Below are 15,634 nucleotides of genomic sequence, written 5' to 3'. Positions count from 1 at the left end.
TGGAATATGGTAATGGTAGTAGTATTTGCAACCCTCGATTGAGCTCAAGTACAATTTTGGATACTAACTGGCTGCAGTGTGTATTGATTATTTAATGAGGGACCGGACGACTGTATGGTCATTTTCATGATCTTCAATCAAATCAAACGAGGACACGGGGACGACTTCCCTGAACAGATGAATGGCTGCACACAGCGGTGCCAAACATGTCAGTGGTTGGAGGCTCATCTTGTTCCCACAGATCTAACTCTGCCTACCAGTAGGATTACACTACTGCTGAAACATGAGTCTGTATTTGGATTTACTTTGGTATTTTCACAAGGGGATGAGAGATCGACGCCTAGATGATACATCATCCGTCCATCCCAAGGCTTATCCTGGCAGCAGTGGTGATGAAGAGTATGGTGTTGTTATTGAGTGTCTATATGTCAGAAGTGTAGGTAGGGTTAAGCATGACTTTCAACAGTGAACAACATACAACGCAGTCATATACACACACACCCACACACTGAACTATCTTTGTGGTGTTTATGGAAATTAAACAAATCCAAAAAGTGTTCATTACTTCACCTCTTTTTACACCAACCACATCACCCCGTTATTTTTCATTTTCTAAACTACTACAAATCTACCAAAATCACAAATCTGCCTCAGAAGGCTTTGCAATCTCTACACACATCCTCTGTCCCAGGACCCTCACATCAGTAGAAGGAAGACACCTTATGAAGAGCAACAGAGGAGGGATCCCTCTCCCAGGATGGACAGAAGTGCAATAGATGTCATGTGTACAGACATAAATATATTTATTTAATGATAATATCATCTCATCAAAAGAAATAATACATTCATCAAAGGTTTCCACATGGATGTAAAGCTGTGCTGCTGGGACAGAAAGAGATACACCAGTGAGTGGCATGACCAGTGGGTCTGGTTTATTTATTAATTCATGAATTCATCTATCTATTTGAACTCTATGTTATCTGTAAATTCCCAAATGATGATCGTGGGAGCTCTAAATCACCCATGCAGCAGACATGTTTTTATTTGACTGGAGCAACGCTGCCCAGCAGTCTCAGGTGAACAGATGCGTGTACCTGTGTGCTACGTGGCTGCCCTGGAGAGGGCGCGGCTACATGGCATATTTGCTGCCTTCACGTGTTGTCGGACCTACTAACGCCGTTGAGAGCAAACGGGGTGACCATCGACTGGGGGTGACCCTGGTAGACGTTTTTAGATCAGGGAGTTGCCGATGTGTGTGAAGTTGTTTGCCGTGTCTGTGTCAGCAGTACATATTAACGTGGTATGTTAAATGGCGAATAAATGTTTTGCAAAATGTTCTGAAATGTCACATTTTTTTTTGTCATTTCTATCTAAATGGGGACAGATGTTGCTTAGTGCAAATCAATGGTTGCTTTGAGGTTATATAGGAAATATACGAAGTGATAAATATGTGTTACAGAACAGTAAAAACAGTGCTGTCAAAAAAGGGCGTTTTCTTGTCAATGTGGTCACTAGTTTCTAGTATGTCTACTATGGATGTATGTCTACATGCTGAAGGACATATAACAGCAAAAACACGAGCGACGCCAAAATTGAACCTCAATCTGATGCAGACCCTCTCAGCTCCACTATGTTTCTAACCAACGCGCCATGAATGCAACATAAATCCCATTTCGCCATTCCCAGCTCTGAAGTGGGATGTTCCGGGAATCACTCGAAAGCAGCATTAGGTGTGATTGACGTGTGTCCTGGGTGCAAACGTCACGAGTCCCAAATCCTCCATGAAGTCACCAACGTCAGTAGGTCTGGACAGGACAAGTGGAAGGGACTTGTATCTGGACTACAGTCGTTAAGTGTGGAGGCGGTTGTTGCTACAGGCCGGTCAGTTGCACTCCGAGCAGCAGGTGCATGTGGATGGGGACAAAACTCACGGCAAACTCCGCTCTCTCCACACGGCCTGAACACCGGCGAATCGATACATATTTGAGGATACGAGCGAAAACAAAAAAGATAACTTTGTTTTGAGGGGAAAGCGTAAAGAATGCTTCTCCCTGCTTCATAACGTTAGCATGGGGGGGAAAGTGCAGCGTCTTGTCCCGTCTCTCGGCACGCAAACACGGAGAAAAGTTAACGCTGAACGCGAACTTACTTCGACATTCACGAGTGTTGCAAACTTTTGAATTGTTGCCTTGGCTGTTTTTTTTGGGGGGTGGGGGAGAAAAGCAACACGGTGGATTACATGTTGAGACTCTAGCACAGATTTTCAGGATATCTCCGGAGCAGAAGAGGCAATGGAGAAGAAGAACAAGGCGACCGATCGGACCCTAACCCCGGACAGTAGAGCTCAAGACAGGGTGGACAGGTAACGATGGACTTTTGAACGGTCGATGTCTCATCTTATGGAGTTTGTGAGGCTAATAATTTATCTGAGAGGTAAATCCAGAGGCATGCTATTCTACCCCTCAGTTTGGGGGAATTGGAAGCAGTCACGTTAGCCAACGTAGCTTTAAACGTTACTACAGTTGTTCTTAGTTACTACACACTATTACAGAAATGTCGTTATACTTTGTGGTATTTTAACAAATTGCGGGAACTCTTGGTATCTTTTCCTCCCATACGTTTTTCGAATGCAAGTCAATGTGAAATGTGCAGGGTTAACTTTTAATGCGAGCCTCAGCATGTCTCTGTAATAAGGACTCAGTTGACTAATAGAGGTGAAGATTCAACTTCATGCCATTAAAGCTGCTCTCTGTGGTTTCTAATAGTTTGTACACACTTATTGTATATCAATGACGGTAGACTAAATATTAGGAACAACATACTCAAAAATGTACCATAAAGTTCAATCATCTCTCTAAAACAATTGCAACACAAACTGAACGTTATATTATTTTATCTTGTATCAAATATGCATCATATAACAATAAAGCATGTTTGGCTTTATGCTTGAAATCTACACTCTGATCTCTGCAGATCATATTAGATGTTGTTGTGTTTTTTAAAGAAGGGAAGCTGTTGCACAGATAACCCAAACCAACAGCTGAAGTCAGGGCCCACATTCACACACTCCACTCCGATACAGCTCATGTGTGGACTCTCCTTTGTTTTGACAACAGGGTTGTTCTCAGATGAGGAACATAACATTTGCTTAATGATACCTTTTCTTTTTTTTTCTCCACCCAGTATTGGCAGAGACTCCCTAGTTAGAGCCTGCACTGTGTGTAGTAAACACAATATAAATATATACTGTGTGTGTATATATATATATATATGTTTATGTTTAGAACAGAGGTCTTCCTCATTGCTGGGGGCTGTAGGTGCATTTCTTCTTCAGGGATGACTTTGCTCTTGCTCAAGGGTTAAGCTGCAGGAAGATTATCGTGTTACTTAAGGAATTAGTTTGAGCCACCTGCACCCACAACTTTATTCATCCACAACCCGATTGTAGACGTAGGTAATGCAGAAACACATGCTATATAATATTACATTACACCACCTTTTTATGCCTGAATGAGGGGCTAAGTAAGTGGGGATGACAAGGCCTGAGCAGTTAAATGATACTGGACTAACTAATTACAATGATTGTCTTTACAAAAGACAGGATTTTTTTTATGACACCAAGTAAAATATAAGGCACACATATTTTAAATTCATTATGAATGAAATGTTATGTTCCGTGCTCAGCCAGAGTCTGTCTTCAGTCGGGCCTCAAATACATTAAATAACATTGTAGTACACCAGCATTCGTACGCCGGTGCTCTCTGACTGATTTTGTTGAGTGTGTTTGAGGTCGATGGTGCTCTCATCCCTCGATGTGTTTCATTCATGTTGTTAACGGTTTCTTGCTCTCTTGCCTTTTGGCTCAGCGTGGATCCGTTCGGCTTTCAGCGCTCAAAGCACTTTGACTACGAGTCGTATGAGGAGCTCATGTCCGAGTATCTGGTTGTGCTCACCCGGCGATCCATCAAGTGGTCCAAGCTACTGAAGGGCAAAACCAAGGTGCAGAGGAATGTCAAACGTGAGTGTGAGAGCTGAACACACGCTGCTATCCTAGCAGAGTCATGACGCTGAACTACAGTGACATGTTCCTCCTCTCCTTCAGTAAAGCGCTATGTTCGTAAGGGCATTCCCAACGAGCACCGGGCTCTGGTCTGGATGGCAACCAGCGGGGCTCAAGACCAGCTAGAGAAGAACCCGGGACACTACCAGTCCCTGCTCAGAGCCCAGCACGACCCCAAACTGGTGGAGACCATCTGCACAGGTGGGGCCCTGAACCGTTTCTCATGTGCCCATATGTCCACTCAGACGTCCTTAAAGGCCCTGACACGCACTAAGCCCACCTCAAAGAACCAGCCCTTCTGTTAGAGAACCGTGATCAGGGTGTATAACTGTTTCTAATCCAAAAATCACCATGAACATACAAAACTAATTGGCCAATTATTGTCACTCCAATGTCATTTTGATTTAAAAAAAAGGCTCATTATTGCCCGTAAAGGTTTTGTTTTTGGTCTAAATGAGTAAAAATACCATTTTGTTTTGAATACCCAGTCAGAGAATTCTTTCTCTCTGACTGCCTCTGAGGCTGATGCAGTCATTATGCTGATTCGGCTGAACAGGTGCTGACTACAGCCAGCAGCCAGCCACACCTGGCACACTGATTACCAACAGTTTTTGGTGGCCAAGGGTTCTGGAAAGTTATCACGGCCACAATCATTCTGTCCTCTGCCTGTGAGATTGTGAGGTAAACAACACTTTAGGCTGTAAGTACCCGGGTCACGTTACAAAGTAGCACCAGAAATGTGTCCTTGCATGTATAGAAGTACGTTTACCTCTGCACCACCCGTGGGCCCTCCATTTAGTATTTAATAACTCTGGTAAAACAGGGAATATATTTGAGCTAGCTGTGTGTCTGGGAAATGATCAAATATCCAACGAAACAACACAACATACATTAGGACGTTTTTCTAGCTTTTCCAGCACAAAACAACATATAAAAAGGTTATTCAGCTATTTCAGTTTGCATTTAGACGTCATTTGAACCCAAGACTGATGTAGACTGTCTTGCTTCTTCTTTTAGACAAAGTTGCTGTCACGCAGCCATAATCACACAGCACTAAAGTACAAGTTTCTGTGTGCTCTTTTTCTTTCAGACTTGAACAGAACATTTCCAGACAACGTCCAGTTCCAAAAGACGGCCAACCCATGTCTGCAGAAGGCTCTGTACAATGTGCTGCTGGCTTATGGCCACCACAACCCAGCTGTGGGCTACTGTCAGGTAATACTACTGCCTAGATCCAGCCTATCAGGATTAGATCCATTATCAGTGTGGATTATAGGAAATAAAACATGCAAAACTGACTTAAATACGTACTCTGATATTTATTAGCTGAAGTAAAGAAGACAATGTATATTTGAGTGGGTGTAATCATTATCATCCTGAAGAGTCTTTTATGTTAGTGACTGCACAAGTACTCTGTAAGGCCTCTCTGAAGGCTGTTTGTGTCAGCATAGCCTACGTTAATCATTAGCATTTGAAAGGCAAATCTCGTTCACCAGAGCGTTCACGGTCTGGTTTGCAATTCAAATAGGCAGCAGGGCCGTGTTGATGGGTCCATCTCTTATGAAGTATAACTAGAACCCATCAATCTGTAATTATAGGCAGAGTGTTTCACTTTGAGTGTTTTGTCTCTTTGTTTCATGTCCAGTGCACACTCACTGCTCTCTGTCCGGGATGCTTCATTAAAGAGCTCTACCCTCTCCTATAGAACCTGCTCAGACTGGATCACAGGATGCATGTGTGACCCGAGTCTCTTTTTGTCTTCAGGGGATGAACTTCGTAGCTGGGTATCTACTTATCATCACAAAAGACGAAGAGAAGTCCTTCTGGCTGATGGACGCACTACTCGGTAGAATTCTACCAGGTGGGTGTGAGACCAGCTCAGTACTGCAGGAGGTCTTTATCTGTCTGTGGCTTAAGACCTGCAGTATGTTGTCACTTGTGTCGTGGACCCACTCAAACAAGGAAATGTCACAATATAAATTCATTGAATGAGTGATGTCTAACGCGTGTGTGTGTGTGTGTGTGTGTGTGTGTGTGTGTGTGTGTGTGTGTGTGTGTGTGTGTGTGTGTGTGTGTGTGTGTGTGTGTGTGTGGTTACAGACTACTACACTCCAGGTATGCTGGGGCTGAAGACGGACCAGGAGGTGTTGGGGGAACTGGTGAAAGTTAAAATCCCCGGAGTCTGGCAGACCATGACGGATCACAATGTGATGTGGACCTTGGTGGTCTCCCGATGGTTCATCTGTCTCTTCATAGACGTCTTGCCGGTAGAGGTGAGGGTTTCACAGTGCCGACATCATGGAAGTCCTGACATCGTGACTGCACTGTATTTGTTCTATATTTTACCTTGAGTCACAACTGCTTTCTACAAAGCTTTAGGAGAGCTTGCTGTGGCAGGTCAGAGACATGTTCTGGTTATTGGGATTTATACAATATGAAATGTCAAAGTTATTGTAAACTTTGACATTTTGTTGTTAAAATGTGCTTCTAATTACTAAAACACTCAAAGCTCTGTCAAAGCACACTGTTCAAAAACACTCTTCAGTAAATCCATGAGCTTCGTTCAAGCGCTGCTCTTAGTGGATTCAAAAACAAATGTAAAAAAATAAGCTTTTTGTTCTTCCTCTTCTTCCAGCGTGGAATGGCTAACCTACCACATAAACAGTCCTTGTTGTTGCTTAACTCCTTCTGTTGGCCGAGGGACGGGCGGGGACTGTTATGTTTGTTCTCCAAGTACACATGGAGAGCTTCACGAGGAGGGCGTGACACCTGCAGATGTTCATGCTATTCCCTCAGCAGACAGTGCGGCCAGAATATTAAATGTTTTCTTTTTTTCTTTTCTTTTCTTTCTTTCTTAATATATGTGTGTGTGTGTGTGTGTGTGTGTGTGTGTGTGTGTGTGTGTGTGTGTGTGTGTGTGTGTATATATATATATATATAATTTATTTATTTATTTATTTTTTACAGTAAGTGGGTGGACCCAGTCACCATTGTATCACTACATTTAATTAGTTCCAATCCTCGTTTTTGTATTGGCCGGATATCACTCTGGACACAGACGCTAGGTGGCGCTATAAAGGTAGTTTTTAATCCGCCACTAAACACTACTCCACTACGTCTCAGAGGTACAAATTGTACTTTTACTCCACTACGTCTCAGAGGTACAAATTGTACTTTTACTCCACTACGTCTCAGAGGTACATATTGTACTTTTACTCCACTACGTCTCAGAGGTACAAATTGTACTTTTACTCCACTACGTCTCAGAGGTAGATATTGTACTTTTACTCCACTTCGTCTCAGAGGTACATATTGTACTGTACTGTAGTAAAACCACTTGCGAGTGAGCAGGGGGAAACTTTGCGAGTTGAAGAACAGTGATAGAAGTCGTGCAGCAGGGGACGCTCCTCGTCCTCAAAGCATGGTTTGCTCCTCGTAGACTTGCTTGCAGTGATGTGAAAGCGCTCGTAACAGTAATTTGCGTGCGCGGCTGTGTGGATCTCATTTGTGCTCGCAGATATTGACAGTGATTTGCTCTCATACTGTCTTACTTTCATCTTTTTGCACTGCAGTTAAAGTGTTTGTTCAAACAGCAGGTTGAACTTCAAATTGTGCATCCCTGTGTTCACTGGTGGGATTCACCTCTCTGTTCCCGTTTCTCTGCAGACAGTGCTGCGGATTTGGGATTGCTTGTTCTACGAGGGTTCTAAAATCCTGTTCCGTGTCGCTCTGACACTGATGCACCACAACCAGGCTCTGATTGAGGAGGCCCAGTCGCTGCCGGACGTCTGCCAAAACTTCAAGCAGATCACCCACGGGCCATTTGTTGACCAATGCCACACTTTCATGCAGGTAAAAGAAAAGAGAGGAATCCCATCACTGCTCATTAAGAGCGTCACTCACACATGTCCCTTATTAACTGTCTTTAATCCCATAATCCTGGTGTTTCCTGCCCTTCCTAGAACATCTTCATTGAACCAGGAAGTCTCTCCATGGCAACCTTGACTAAGCTGCGGGCGACATGGCGATCTCGTTTCGTTGCAGAAGAATCCTGAACCAAACTCGACTGCCTGTTGCCCAAACTCAATACACATTCCACTGGGATGAGCACCCGACAGCTCGTTTGCACCTTTTTGTACCGACTAAATGTCACAGTGACTACTACATACTGTCGAGTTTATTGTCTTAAACATTTTTTCAGACCATCATGCAGCCCAAGTGTGAATACATGCTGTAATGAGATTATTCTTAGCAATGTGCTGTACAAGCTGATTATTCCATTTTAAATGAACATGTAGTTTCTTCCTCTTTTGTTATATTTTGCACTTTACTCCAGAAAGTCAGAGACACTGTAGAGAAAAGGCTCAGCAGGTCAGATAAATCACGTGTTGCACACTGTAAGCACAGCCAAGACGCCCACTGTGTTTCACACTGAATGGTAAATGAAGACAAAACTGCATGCTGGTACTACTTGCTGTGGTAATCAAATGTGAATTATGGTGATTTCATGACAAACGTATTTGTTCAAACATTTAAAAATCTGATTCATGTACTTATTGGTTGTGTTTAGTCTTTAGTTCCAATCCTCGATCATTAACTCAAGTGCATTATGATGAAATGAATGAAGTAGAATTGAAAGGGCTGCTCTCTTTTTCGGACAAAGGTGTGTCCAGTTTGGTCTGTTTGGGTTGTGGCACTGACATCACATTTTGTTGCACTGGTCAAAAGTAACCTGGGTGTTGATCCCGGCTGTGAGTATTCAGTGTAATGTACTCCTGGTTACACAGCTAAGAGTAGTCAGCCATGTTTAAGTCACACACACACACACGTTAAATCATAAAAGGTACAGTAGCATGAACCCCCCCCCCCCCCCTGAAAAAACACATCAGTGCTGGAGTTTTAAGATTTTTATTAACTTTCAGTAAGATGCATAATAGAAAACGAGATCAAACCATTTTCTATAAAAATAAAAGATCAACTCACTACAATTCATATTGACATTTCTTTAAGGGGAAAGTCGGGAAAAAGCAAGAATGGAAAAATAATCCATGCACCTGTTCACTTGTAATGTTAAATACATTTTAGTAATGCAGTTAAAGCAGCTCTCCACCTTTTTATCGTCATAATTACCAGACTGTGTTTAGTTTGAATCAGGACCGTCTCCTCTGTGGAGGAAGAGGACTGGGAAAGACACTCAAGGACTTTCCTTTTCTTAGACAATTATCTTTAGCGGGTTTAAAAAATAAATGCTAGTGAGCATGTCGTCAGAATAAAACTCCACCTATCTTGACATTTCTTTACTTGCGCACACAAACCATAGGAACTTAGAAAAAGATCTTCGTTCTACAGTTCATTTGACTCTCCTGCCTCTTTAATTGCATATTGACAGATTTTTTTCAAAAATAAATAATTACATAAAAACAGCAGTTCAAGCAAATTCAACCAATTCCGAGAACTTAATGGAACAAGAGCCAGCAGCTGGCGGTGAACTCGCTACAGAAAATTCCAACTGCCTCCATCCTTGTGTAAAGACTCTGTCCTCTCGGGATTCATCGGGACGCAAACCATCTTAAGCTAGCAGGTCTTTGGCTTCTCATCATCTCACAGAGAAAGGAAAATAAAAATATCCAGAGGTCACATAGGATATGCAAAAAAAACATGCACTTGCCACACAGTAACAACTGCTTCCATTCACTCATGCCCGTCTCTCTCCCCGGTTCAGATGGTCTGGTACCCAGCATGGCTCCTCTTCCTGCCTATTAGATACGCAACCAGGACGATCAGCACCAGGCCGGCAAGAGCTGCTCCCACAATGATGGGGATGAGCATCTGGTCTTGGTCCATCTGACACTCCTCCGCTGGAGACGGAAACAAAATGATACAAGTTAACATTGTATTGCAGGATTTTGCATCTGGATAACAACAGGTTAAAGAAAGCGTTTTTACCTGTGGCGAACTGGTCGGTGGTGACTTCAAAGGGTTGGACCTGCAGTCTGAACGTGTTCAGAGAGAAGGTTGGCACGACGAACAGAGTCTGCTCTGCGTTGCACATGTAGGAGCGGCCCAGCGTGCTCCGCAGGTAGTCCAGACTAGTGTTGCTGGCTGAGATGGGAACTGTGGAGACAGACGGATCAGCAACAGTTGAATTAAGCAAATCAAGAGACGAGTCAAAAAAGTATGTTGCTTATGACAAATGACATACCAGTCGCGTCTGACCAATCAGCGAGCAGAGTTACCCCACTCAGGTGGTATTTGTTGCTCGTGGAGTTCTGTGGACGGGAGGAAGACGGGTTTGAATAAATGTCCCCAAACACGCAAACATAAACAAACTGACCATGCAGCTAATGTCACAAAGGGACGATCTTACCAGAGTGAAGGTGAAGTTGAGCGTGGTGCTTCCTCCCTGTGTCAAAACCAAGGAAGCGCTGCTGGCTTCACATGATCCAGATGAACGCGTCAGATTGGGAGTCAGGTTGACTAAGTCTTGGATAGTCTGGCGTAGTAGACAAAAGTTTTGGTTTTACCTGAAGTTTGTTGTGCAGAGTAGACTGACCGTATTTATTCATCATCTTTTACCTTATTCTGAGAGAGAGAGAAATAGGAGACGTTGAGCTGCAGTCCCATTTGGGCCAGGAGACACACGGTGCCGTTGCGGTTGTTCACAGAGTAGGTGCCCCGCTCAGGCGTTCCCGGCGGGGTCGGTGCCGGAGCTGCGGTTGTCGTCGTACCGGCAGTGGTAGGTGGAGCTGTAGTGGTGGTCTGATCTGCCGCACATACGCTTTCTGTGACGAGAGGAATGACAGAGAAATGTGTAATCGAGCGTAGAGACGCAGGTCAAAACAACCTCATCGGACATCGGAATGGTACCTGTTGGACTCAGGTCATTTCCTGACATGTACGCCTCCAGCCTCATGTCGGAGAAAGTCACAGCTGCTTCACCGAGTCCAAACGTGGAGGCGCTCACGCAGCGGTAGGTGGTGTTGATCGTCGCCTGGATCCCAACCGAAGACGACACCACAGTGACCACATCTAGGACGAGTAAAAACATACAACAAATGACTAATACGTCTATATGTGTTCATGGTGGCTTTACTAGCAAGTTTGAAATGTGGTTTAGCAACTATTACTTTCTTTATTTCTGATAAACTTCTTTATATTATGGTCACACCATAACTCAAGCTTTCCCTGTGTTCCCCCTCCCTGGCATCCAGCTCCACCCTGCTCACACACCTGCCTGCAATCTGCACTCAACGCACCAGTTACCAATCATCTCATTAGCTCTGCAGTGTATAAGTACCCCAGCTCTCCTTACAGTACTTGCCACAGTGTTGTCAACTCTCCTGTCGTAAACACCTGATGGCTGAACAGAAAGTTCTTCTTGCGTTTTTTTTGCCGGTCCAACTCATTTACTTTAAATATTAAGATCTGGTGTGAATGTCATTGTCTATACAAGCATCACATCCATTTAGCCACACTTGAAACTGAACCTGCTCTGCTCTGTTAACAGTTTGCTGCGGTGTTCGCTCTCACCGGAGCTGTTGGCTTCCGGGAAGATGGAGGCGTCACTGAGGTTGTACTGCAGCGTCAGGTTAGCGACGCTGTACAGACTGCCACTGGTTGAGAAGCTCAGGCCCAGCGCGTGGCCCGGTCCGAACACCGCCACCAGCCACGGCGACTTGTCGTCTGTGCCGCATGAGCTGCTCACTGCGTCGACCGTGGAGGAGTCGGGCAGAGGGACCTGCACTGTACTCTGAGGAAAGACGAGCGATGAGACCGGCGTTCACAAAGAGATGATCAATTTGAGCTGCTTTCAGAGATGGAGGCGTTGCCGTCTCTTTACATACCGTGCTGCTGGAGGTGTTGTATGTGATGGAGAACGTTGCAGAGAGCTCGGCCTTAATGCAGGTGGAGTTCCCCTCCTTCACCTCGAGAGTAACCGCCTGAATGCAGCCTGTAGAGGAGAACGTGATGAGCAGGGAGGCGCAGCAGAGAAATAATACGGAAAATAATTTCCATAAATGAGAAACATCTTGAAAAACAAACTCACTTGAAATTTAAATACACTGAAAAAAAATACATTTTCAGGTGTCTTTCTCCAATATCTTGGGCAAATAGTAGTAATCACAGTTAAACTAACTTTATTGTATTGATATTAGAATACACACTTGTGTGTTTATTACGTAATCATGATCTGGGTCTTCTGGTTTGTATTGGACTTGCCTGGTTATAACAGTCACAGCACGAGTACAGATAACAGCGGTGACGACATACGACGACACCATGCCCAACAACTACACAATAAAGCAGTTCACACAAAACACCACCAGAGGTCTGCAGACAGCCGAGTGAGAGCCAAGACCACACACTCACCCTGACTTTGAGGTTAACAGAGCTACTTGTAACAAGTGTAACCGAACCTCTCCTGGCAATGGAGTCAGGAGGAGTCATACTTGTTGGCTTGACCCGCCTGGCAACTTCCACAATTGCGTGGTATTAATACCTTCATCCCTCGGAAACCTCCAAGTCACAGTTCTGTGACTGTGTGTGTGACAGTGGCTGTAGTTCCCAAACATATTGTTTGAATACTAAGGTGGCTTTTCATTTAGCCCACAAATCAAACTATTAAAAAAACAATGTTCTCACCCATTTTCATATACGGGAGTTTCACACCTTGCTTCACACTTCCCAGAATGTCGACACAGGAGTTGAGGCGGAGCTGAGGCCGCTTTTGGTTAACAGCACAGATTCTTATGTAATGTACTGTATGTTATTAGATTGTTTTATTTCTTTATTTGGGTAAATAAATAATGATCCTGCCCACTGGCCATCAACACTAGCGGGTTTCAAAATTCACTTGCCACTATAAATAATATATTTCAAAGAAGAATTTGTGTAATTAAAAAGAAAGCTCCAAATAGTAGCTGGTTACATTGCTGAGAGACAGATCTATTTAGCATTTGGCTCGTGGGCCATGATATTGGTTCTAATGTCATAACTCACTTATTGCTCAGCTGACTGAGCTCCTCCCTCTTTCATATTCTTCATCTTGAACTTTCTCCCTTAATATCATTGATTGTGAAGAGCAGTGTGCTTCACTCTGTCAGTCACACAGTCCTCCTCCTCTGCTGCGATGCTGAAACCTGACCCCAGTGCCACCTCTCTGTCCACCCTGTAAACACGCAGCAGACGCTTTACACAACACTGCAATCTGATCATGAGGTGAAAGCGCCTGTGTGTACAAAGTATTGAGCTACAGATAGCAGCGTTAGACAGTCGGCGTGGAGAAGATAGCAAAACAGAAAGGCATCCCAACTCTGCCGCTTGTGTTGAGAGGTAATGCTGCTGCAGGCGGGCTGTGAACTCTAAGGTCACCAGGGCCTGTGGAAAGCAAAACTGAACACCAAGTCAACTATTATTATACTATACTTTATTAAGTAAGAGTATTAGATGGTAACAAATACACTGCAACTACTCGACAACTGCATTGGCCTGTTTTTCTTTGTCAGCAGCCAGGGGTCTGTGCGTGTGTGTGTGTGTGTTCAGACAGATTAAACTGGTTCTAAACTAACACCGTCAGTAGGCCTCCACTGGGCTGTGTGCAACACAAAGCCATCACAGTGGTCACGTGAAGCTCTCCAATGATACAACAAAGAGGCCAATCTGCTGGTCCACAGCAGTAACACTTCCTGGGTGTTACATTGGAATAGAATAATAGTGTTCTCCAGTGACTGCTGTGTTTTTCACACAACCTACCTGAGGTTCACGTGGAGCAGCACTGATCCACTTTTTGGTCAAACTTGGAGGGATAACGTCTCCACTGGTTACCGGCCTACACCAGGAAGTCCCTTGTTAATATAATATATCATTTCTGCTAGTGGTACCTTCACACTCGAGTGACGTTACACACATGACTACGTTATAGCTATGACGTTACATTTCAACAACTATTAACCGACTAACGGTTATTTTCACTGTCGGTTAACCTGATTTAGCGACGACCTGTTTCAGCTGCACGAGGGAACATCTAAGCTAGGTGAGGTTAACCTGTTCACAACGACACCGACACCTCAACCGACCAACGGTCAGGTATGCGTGACGTCGTTCAGTCCGACGGCGATGAGAAGCTTTTTCACAAACGGAAAAACACTCACCTAAATCCGCAAACCAGGCGATGATGAGCGCGGCCAAAGCGTGAGAGAGTTTCATCCTTCCAGCGCGGTTTTTTCCTTTCTTTTGTTTTGCCGCTGTAGCGGAGAAATACAAGCCCGGAGAGGAGGAGGTGTTGTCGCAGGTGGGTCTACGCGGAGAACTGCACCTGACTCTACGGACCGTTAGCTAAAAACTGTGGCGTCGCTGCTGTTCTTCTTCTTCCTGTTGATGTTTACGTCGCTCTGCCGTGTGAGTACACGGGTAAGAGTTGTCGAGTGAATACTCCTAAAGCACGTCCTGCTAACAGAAGCTATCAATAAACGCGGTTGGATGTCGGTGACAGCTAAAAGGGACTGAATAAACCAAACGTCTCTGTCATGTGAACTGGCAGAGCTCAGAGCCACCCAGTCACGTGAGACCACCCAGTCACGTGAGACCACCACCCTCCGTTCTTCCACGATCGCTGTACGAGGCTATACTAATAGACACACTGTCTACTGCTCCATTAACAAAAGCTAAATGTTACAGTAGAGTAGAGCAATAGTTAACACGGTTTTGTCCCTTGTAAGAGGTTTGCTGCTGAATAAGACTTACAGACTTACATAACTGTACATAATGTCGGGTGGGTGTAAAGAGACAACTAATGAGAAGAAAAAAAAGTTAACTTCCAGGAATAGCATTTCAACTCCCCTTCGGAGAACTCACACGAAAAATACCAAACCAAATTCATACACAATGGAAAATTCAATTGCTGCCTGGTGAAAGGGGTGAATATAGGAAGGCGCACTTGAACATGATTTTGTAAAAGATCAAAGGTGTATCAAATGTACTGAATGATCTGGATTACATATTTCTATATGGGATTGTAGCATGTGAGAGTCCACACACAAACCCTGAGCTGTGTTGTGGGTAAGTCAGCTGACACCATCATCAATTCACGAGGGTGTGCAAAAACCCAAGGAGGAACGCAAAGGCTGCTTTAATGCTGCTGCCCGGGATTTATCAGGGCCCCGCTACATTCTGCCTGAATAGCTCGACCACGCTCCTTCACAAAGACATGTCGTTTTCTTGTCTTACAACGACGCTAAGAGGCTAAGATAGTTACCTCTTTGTTTAAGCTCCATTTCACAATCTTACAAAAGCTGTACATTCCCTGCTGTGATAGTGAGAGTATTAAGAAGTACCCTTTCGGTTCTATCTTCCTGTTACTTGAGATGTTAAAATCCTGAATTGCTCATTTCTGTCAAAGGGGAAATGTATGGAAAGAGATCAGACTCCTTTCTTATTGTATCATTTAAGGCTGAGTGACACAAACTAGAAAAGGACAACATATATGTTGTGTGTAGAAACTTTCTGATAGAAGTATTGGCCATGTTTTGATATTTAAACTGCACACCACAAATAGTAGCTGCATATTAGACAAAC

General features: G+C 44.0%; 2 protein-coding genes across 2 annotated transcripts; one reads left to right on the top strand and one right to left on the bottom strand.

Moving 5' to 3' along the window:
• The first annotated feature begins 1,732 nt into the window (after window positions 1-1,732).
• grtp1a (growth hormone regulated TBC protein 1a) lies at window positions 1,733-8,612 on the top strand. The gene is made up of 8 exons (XM_068730179.1): window positions 1,733-2,362; window positions 3,867-4,018; window positions 4,103-4,261; window positions 5,151-5,275; window positions 5,825-5,921; window positions 6,161-6,333; window positions 7,727-7,912; window positions 8,023-8,612. Exons 1-8 carry the CDS (start codon window positions 2,292-2,294, stop codon window positions 8,113-8,115), a joined length of 1,056 nt encoding a protein of 351 aa, XP_068586280.1. The 5' UTR covers window positions 1,733-2,291; the 3' UTR covers window positions 8,116-8,612.
• Window positions 8,613-8,952: 340 nt separating this feature from the next.
• On the bottom strand, window positions 8,953-14,608 carry lamp1a (lysosomal associated membrane protein 1a). Its single transcript, XM_068730178.1, has 9 exons — window positions 14,212-14,608; window positions 11,905-12,011; window positions 11,591-11,810; window positions 10,928-11,089; window positions 10,637-10,842; window positions 10,428-10,553; window positions 10,263-10,329; window positions 10,007-10,174; window positions 8,953-9,918 (listed from the first exon to the last, which is right to left on the bottom strand). The coding sequence occupies exons 1-9, from the start codon at window positions 14,264-14,266 to the stop codon at window positions 9,779-9,781; spliced, it is 1,251 nt and encodes a 416-aa protein (XP_068586279.1). The 5' UTR covers window positions 14,267-14,608; the 3' UTR covers window positions 8,953-9,778.
• Between the last annotated feature and the right edge of the window lie 1,026 nt (window positions 14,609-15,634).

The sequence above is a fragment of the Cebidichthys violaceus genome, unplaced genomic scaffold, assembly GCF_023349555.1.
Source record: "Cebidichthys violaceus isolate CVI_PGR_0920_01 unplaced genomic scaffold, fCebVio1.0.p SCAF_5, whole genome shotgun sequence".
Taxonomy (NCBI): domain Eukaryota; kingdom Metazoa; phylum Chordata; class Actinopteri; order Perciformes; family Stichaeidae; genus Cebidichthys; species Cebidichthys violaceus.
Note: the sequence above shows the minus strand (reverse complement) of the source record. Positions and strands in the feature narration are given on the sequence as shown.

What these genes read in the sequence shown, in the direction of transcription:
- grtp1a (XM_068730179.1), top strand. Translation starts at nt 2,292, where the DNA reads ATGGAGAAGAAGAACAAGGCGACCGATCGGACCCTAACCCCGGACAGT. An exon ending in GGTGGAGACCATCTGCACAG is followed by an intron (nt 4,262 to 5,150) that starts GTGGGGCCCTGA and finishes TTTTTCTTTCAG; the next exon opens with ACTTGAACAGAACATTTCCA. An exon ending in CAGCTGTGGGCTACTGTCAG is followed by an intron (nt 5,276 to 5,824) that starts GTAATACTACTG and finishes TTTTGTCTTCAG; the next exon opens with GGGATGAACTTCGTAGCTGG.
- lamp1a (XM_068730178.1), bottom strand. Translation starts at nt 14,266, where the DNA reads ATGAAACTCTCTCACGCTTTGGCCGCGCTCATCATCGCCTGGTTTGCG. An exon ending in ACAACACCTCCAGCAGCACG is followed by an intron (nt 11,811 to 11,904) that starts GTATGTAAAGAG and finishes GTCTTTCCTCAG; the next exon opens with AGTACAGTGCAGGTCCCTCT. An exon ending in TCTCTCTCTCTCAGAATAAG is followed by an intron (nt 10,554 to 10,636) that starts GTAAAAGATGAT and finishes CTACTACGCCAG; the next exon opens with ACTATCCAAGACTTAGTCAA.